The 6631-nt window shown below is 38.3% G+C and overlaps 1 protein-coding gene across 1 annotated transcript; it reads right to left on the bottom strand.

Moving 5' to 3' along the window:
* Window positions 1–678: 678 nt before the first annotated feature.
* On the bottom strand, window positions 679–6339 carry prok1 (prokineticin 1; the record flags this gene model as incomplete). The annotated part of the gene is made up of 3 exons (XM_084332900.1): window positions 6262–6339; window positions 3032–3157; window positions 679–798 (listed from the first exon to the last, which is right to left on the bottom strand). The coding sequence occupies exons 1-3, from the start codon at window positions 6334–6336 to the stop codon at window positions 679–681; spliced, it is 321 nt and encodes a 106-aa protein (XP_084189026.1). The 5' UTR covers window positions 6337–6339.
* Between the last annotated feature and the right edge of the window lie 292 nt (window positions 6340–6631).

Raw genomic sequence — 6631 nt, 5'->3', positions numbered from 1 at the left:
TACTTACTTACTTACTTACTTACTTACTTACTTATATGGTATATTTCTCATGAGTAATATCAGTAATTGGATGATAGACTTGAGGTGCTCATAAGTTCCATCTGTATTTGAACATCCATTCAGTTACATTACAAGGTCATACGTTGGTTAATAAAAGCAAGGTTAGTGAGAGTCTGAATAATGTCCTTCAAGATCTTGATTACAAGCACTTGACTTAATCTTAAAACACACCATGCACACAGTGTAACGTCAAGCAACATGAACCCACACACAAATCTGACACAACTACAATGGTGCCATAATAGGTTTTATTTGCAAATATTAATACATTTCTCTTGATAGATAAACATAAGATGGACATGAAAATAAATTAGTGTTTTTGAGATTCATAAGTAGCTATAGCCAGAGCTCCTATTTTCTATCAAAAAGAAAAGAAGTCTGGTATCTGCTGTATAGCAAATATACAGACATTGTTTTAACATTTTGTTGGGCGTTGAGGTATAGAAACGAATAATAATGATAATAGAAATAATAGTGCATAGTGCATAGTGTACACAAATGATGAGTCAGTAAAGATGGGGTACTTGTGTTGTGTTCCTTCGTGGGGGTATTATTCAAGTCTATGCTTTTAGATGGTGTCTCTGTTGAGCTCATCTTCAGTTGGGTTTTGAGCAGACGTCAAAAGTCCAGATTTTTGAAGTCATCGGTACACCTATATTTGCTCTCTCCATATTTGGTGCACATCAAGTCGGGAAGACAAGGGCACGTGTGATGCTGCCTCTTTCCTGGATAGGGCACCTGAAAATGCAATATGTCAATAAAGTAAGATGTCTACACAAAAAAAGAATATAAGTAATTTAATCTTGCACTATATACGGTGTATATATATAATACTAAATCATGTTATATATAAATCAATAAAAGTGTGAAAGGGGCAGATGAAAGTGGGATTATATGAGCCCTAATGTGTTTCATTATAACTGAACTTGTTTTCTGGGAGAAATAAGTGTCAGTATCTTCAGATCTTCAGACAGATCACTTCATTCAAGACAATGTTGCCTGTTATGAGAAAATCCTCCAAACAAGATTGAGATTGAAATGACTGATCGTACCGAGCTGGTAGATTAGGACACTTATCTTTAATGAATAATACAATTATAACACTTAAAACAAGATGAAGTTAATAGTTGAGACAAGGTTATTATACCAACTAACACTAACACAAAAACTAAAACTATATAGGTGTGCAGAAAAAAACATTTTAGTTTTATAAAAATTTAAATATTTTAGAAAACATTTTATAAACTGAAACTACAGTATATTCTGTACTTAAATAACAGAAAATGTCAGTCTGTCAATGTTTAGTCTGTCAATTTGTTGTTTTTGACTGGGATGTCAACATGACTATGAATCAATTGCCTTCACAAAGTGATGTGTTTGTATTACACGATATCTATTCTGAACTTCTTAAATCTTACCCCTGACAAATACCCTCCATATTATACACATGGGGGAAAAGAAAGGGAACGCTGAAACCCACTCAGAAAATTAACTGAGTTGAGTTGATTTTTCTTATTATTATAGTTCTTCCATAATTAAGACAAAGCAATTACATAAGGTACAAAGTTCAAAAGAAAATTTAAATCAAATTAAATAATAAAAATATAAGACTGACAACAATCAAACAAAAAATATCAAACTATAATAATAATAATAATAATTTGGTGGTTTGCCTTGATGAGATAAGAAGTGTGTTAACAGAACTAATCGCTGCCATCTCCAGATGATCACAGTGACGTACGCTTCAGATTGCTTGATTCACAATGGAGTCAATCAATAGCCCCTGCAGTTATCAGCAGTTTGTCTACATCAGTGGCCAAGCTGCCAACACTTGATACAATTATCTTAATTTTCCGCTGACCTACAAGCAGGTGAGTATGTGTTTGCATATGTGCGTGTACTGTACGCGTGTGTGTGTGTGTGTGTGTGTGTGTGTGTGTGTGTGTGTGTGTGTGTGTGTGTGTGTGTGTGTGTGTGTGTGTGTGTGTGTGTGTGTGTGTGTGCGTGCGTGCGTGCGTGCGTGCGTGCGTGCGTGCGTGCGTGCGTGCGTGCGTGCGTGCGTGCGTGCGGGCGGGCGTGCGTGCCTGTGTGTGCGCGCGCGTGTGTGTGTATGTATGAGCTGGCGTGTGTTTGTGCGTTTCTTTCAGGGAGTGTGTGCATGCGAGAGATATCGTCAGATCAATGAAATTGTATAGATTTCTCCACACCTTGTGGCTAAAGGGGTGACACTCATCCCCTTCCACACCTCTTGGTGTACACATCCGCAGACCCCTCAGCCAATAACAATACAGAAAACCTTCACGGTGCAGTTAGGTCTACTACTGTACATTACATAATCTATGCTACCCACACCGTGTGGCTCCAATGATATAGAATAGCCCTTCAGGATTTAGATTCAGACATCCAATTACAAATATCATATTTATCACTTGTTGGAGAAATCATTCTTATTTTATCGCATAGTGTGATGAGATTTGTTTCTATATTTTTACCCATCGATGGAATCATTATATGCATTCATAATGTCTGTGAGGCAAATTGACTTCAATAGAGGTTTCAATTCAACATTTTTTTTTCTGACTACAGTGGACTGGATTGGGGCATCCTATTGACCCTATTCACACAGGGGCCATGTCATGCTCAGGTTGGGGTGGAAAGGAATCCCAACCTGAGCATGACATGAGAGCAAAATGGCCGCCACATGAACATGGTCAATGAAAAGCCCCCCATTCCCCAATCTGATGACAACATGACAACAGCTGTTTGCTGTGACAGACTGTCCTGCTAACAACAACAACCTGTAGGTAAGAGACACTTTGATAACCTCCTATTAAAAACATTCCATTTATAATTCTAATCTGCCAGTGTGTGTGTATGTATGAGCTGGCGTGTGTTTGTGCGTTTCTTTCAGGGAGTGTGTGCATGCGAGAGATATCGTCAGATCAATGAAATTGTATAGATTTCTCCACACCTTGTGGCTAAAGGGGTGACACTCATCCCCTTCCACACCTCTTGGTGTACACATCCGCAGACCCCTCAGCCACAGGCTGACAGCACAGCACAGTCCCAAGCCACACTGCACGTCTCTCTCACATGCCTGGAACACAGAGAGAGAGAGAGAGAGAGAGAGAGAGAGAGAGAGAGAGAGAGAGAGAGAGAGAGAGAGAGAGAGAGAGAGAGAGAGAGAGAGAGAGAGAGGTGTGTGTAGAGGGGGGGGGGGGGGGGTAGAGATAGGTTGAGAGACACCAGCGGTGAGAAAGAAGTGCAGAAAGATGGATAGAGAGACAGATAGAGAGGAGAGGAGTAGAAACAGACAGATGGATGGAGAGATGGAGAGTTCAGTTTAGTTTAGATTATTTGACAGCTTCAAATAGAGTGGTTAAAAAACAACAACTGTAAAAGACATTGTCAGGAATAACGCTACAGAGTCACGGATTTATTCCAGTCCATCCATGAAGGGACAGTCGAGAAAGAGAAAGTAAGAGAGAAAGAGAAAGTGTGTATGTTTGTGTTTTTGTGTGCAGCGGGGAGAGGGGGGAGGTGGGTTGAGCGACAGACAGATGGATAGAGAGTCAGATAGAGAGGAGAGGAGTAGAAACAGAGGTTTAGCAACAGACAGATGGATAGAGAGACAGATAGAGAGGAGAGGAGTAGAAACAGAGGTAGGTTGAGCGACAGACAGATGGATAGAGAGACAGATAGAGAGGAGGAGTAGAAACAGAGGTGGGTTGAGCGACAGACAGATGGATAGAGAGACAGATAGAGAGGAGGAGTAGAAACAGAGGTGGGTTGAGCGACAGACAGATGGATAGAGAGACAGATAGAGAGGAGGAGTAGAAACAGAGGTGGGTTGAGCAACAGACAGATAAAGAGACAGATAGAGAGGAGGAGTAGAAACAGAGGTGGGTTGAGCGACAGACAGATGGATAGAGAGACAGATAGAGAGGAGAGGAGTAGAAATAGAGGTAGGTTCATTCCATCCATGAAGAGACAGTCAAGAGAGAGAGAGAGAGAGAGAGAGAGAGAGAGAGAGAGAGAGAGAGAGAGAGAGAGAGAGAGAGAGAGAGAGACGTGATGCTGGAAGTAAACCTCTTTTCCTTTAATGTGTGTACAGCGCTCTGTGTTTTATGTACTGCCTGTCATCTCTCTAACTCATTTACAAATGAATTTCAATAGGCAGGCTAAAATAATTTCCTCCGGTTTGTCTCATTTATCTGACAGGTTGAAAGGTTTGGTCTCCCGACGGTCAATTGTAATAAAACAATATTTAATAAAGAAACATTTTAAAAAGCCAAAGTAAATTATATTATTTCCATATATATATTGTTTGCATTTCCTTGGACCAAACATAAACTGATTGGAGATTAAATCAGTTTATGTTTATTTAATCTTATATATCGTATGTTGAACTTGATGATGAAGTCATGCACCAAGATCGCAGCAACACATTACCAAAACATAAATAACAATACAGAAAACCTTCACGGTGCAGTTAGGTCTACTACTGTACATTACATAATCTATGCTACCCACACCGTGTGGCTCCAATGATATAGAATAGCCCTTCAGGATTTAGATTCAGACATCCAATTACAAATATCATATTTATCACTTGTTGGAGAAATCATTCTTATTTTATCGCATAGTGTGATGAGATTTGTTTCTATATTTTTACCCATCGATGGAATCATTATATGCATTCATAATGTCTGTGAGGCAAATTGACTTCAATAGAGGTTTCAATTCAACATTTTTTTTTCTGACTACAGTGGACTGGATTGGGGCATCCTATTGACCCTATTCACACAGGGGCCATGTCATGCTCAGGTTGGGGTGGAAAGGAATCCCAACCTGAGCATGACATGAGAGCAAAATGGCCGCCACATGAACATGGTCAATGAAAAGCCCCCCATTCCCCAATCTGATGACAACATGACAACAGCTGTTTGCTGTGACAGACTGTCCTGCTAACAACAACAACCTGTAGGTAAGAGACACTTTGATAACCTCCTATTAAAAACATTCCATTTATAATTCTAATCTAAAAAAAACATGGGTGATGTTTCAGTCTGTTGTACTAGGAATAATATATATATATATATATATATATATATATATATATATATATATATATATATATATATATATATATATATATATAAGTGTTAAAAAAAATCTAGATTAATCTATGGAGTGAAACATTTTCAACGTTCTGAACTTTCAGCAGTATCTTTGCTTGTTCTTTTTTTGCATTGACTCATGCACCTTTTTGAAAATAATCTGACATGAAAATGGAACACATTTCTGTTGTTAATATGATTTATATTACTGGTAGTTCATACAAGACATTATCGTCCTCTAAGCCAATCTGCACTTTAACATAGGCGGGTTGTTTTTATCTCTGTTAGCGCCGTGGATATAAGAAAGAGGTCTTTAAAGCTGAGTCAATGTTGATGGTTTTGTTGAACATTTGTATTTCACAGGAGAGAAAGATCAAAGAAAGCTATTACAATAGTCTTTGAATCTAAATATACTTTCTTTGTGTTGATTCTACATTAATTCCATGATTTTACTCAAGTAAATAATATTTGTTACAAGCTTCGGTCTTAAGTAGAAAATGTGATTTTTTTTAATCTAGATTAATTACAGAAAATTGTGAGATTAATTAGTAAAACAAAATGTAATCTATTGACAGCACTAATATATATATATTAGTGCTGTCAATAGATTAATTTTTTTTTACTAATTAATCTCACAATTTTCTGTAATTAATCTAGATTAATCTAGATTAAAAAAAAATCGCATTTTCTACTTAAGATATATATATTATACATACACACAGAGATTCTCAATCAAATTGAAAAAAGTTGTACTATCATATACTGTAACTGCATAGAAAATAAACTAACAAAAAGAATTGATTCTTTGGTCAATGTTGTATAGTATTTGTTCTGTATTCTTATTCTGTATTCTACAGCCCCCCCATATATATGTGTGTGTATATATATATATATATATATATATATATATATATATATATACACACACACACAGAGATTCTCAATCAAATAAAAATAAGTTGTATAGGAATCATATATATACTGTATAGAAAATAGAAAAAAAATTATTTTCTTTGGTCGATGTTGTATAGTATTTGTTCTGTATTCTTACTCTGTATTCTACAGCCCACCCCCCACTTACCCCTGTGATTATGGCTCCTCTGGACCAGCTGAGAGATGCCAGGAGGATGGAGAGCAGCACCACCCTGGAGCCCATGGTGGCAACAGGAGATCAGGACCCTCTCCTCGGCACTGTGCTTCACTACTACTTCACTCTCTCCCGAGCCTCGCACTGGATCCCCGGCTCTCCTGTCATGTAGGCTCTCCCCATCTCTTTATCCTTTTCCGACACCCCCTCCCCCCCTCCTCCCGATGCCTAAAACCTCCCCACGCCCTATCGCCGTGTCCACCGGGATCTTCGTCATCTTACTCATCTGGGGACGGGGGGGCTGGTGAAGAGGTAGTTCTGTGTACTTATCCTTCCAGCTACGTAGGCTTATCAGACACCCTGT

This window comes from Notolepis coatsorum, assembly GCF_963971535.1.
Source record: "Notolepis coatsorum genome assembly, chromosome: 17".
Classification (NCBI taxonomy): Eukaryota; Metazoa; Chordata; class Actinopteri; order Aulopiformes; family Paralepididae; genus Notolepis; species Notolepis coatsorum.
Note: the sequence above shows the minus strand (reverse complement) of the source record. Positions and strands in the feature narration are given on the sequence as shown.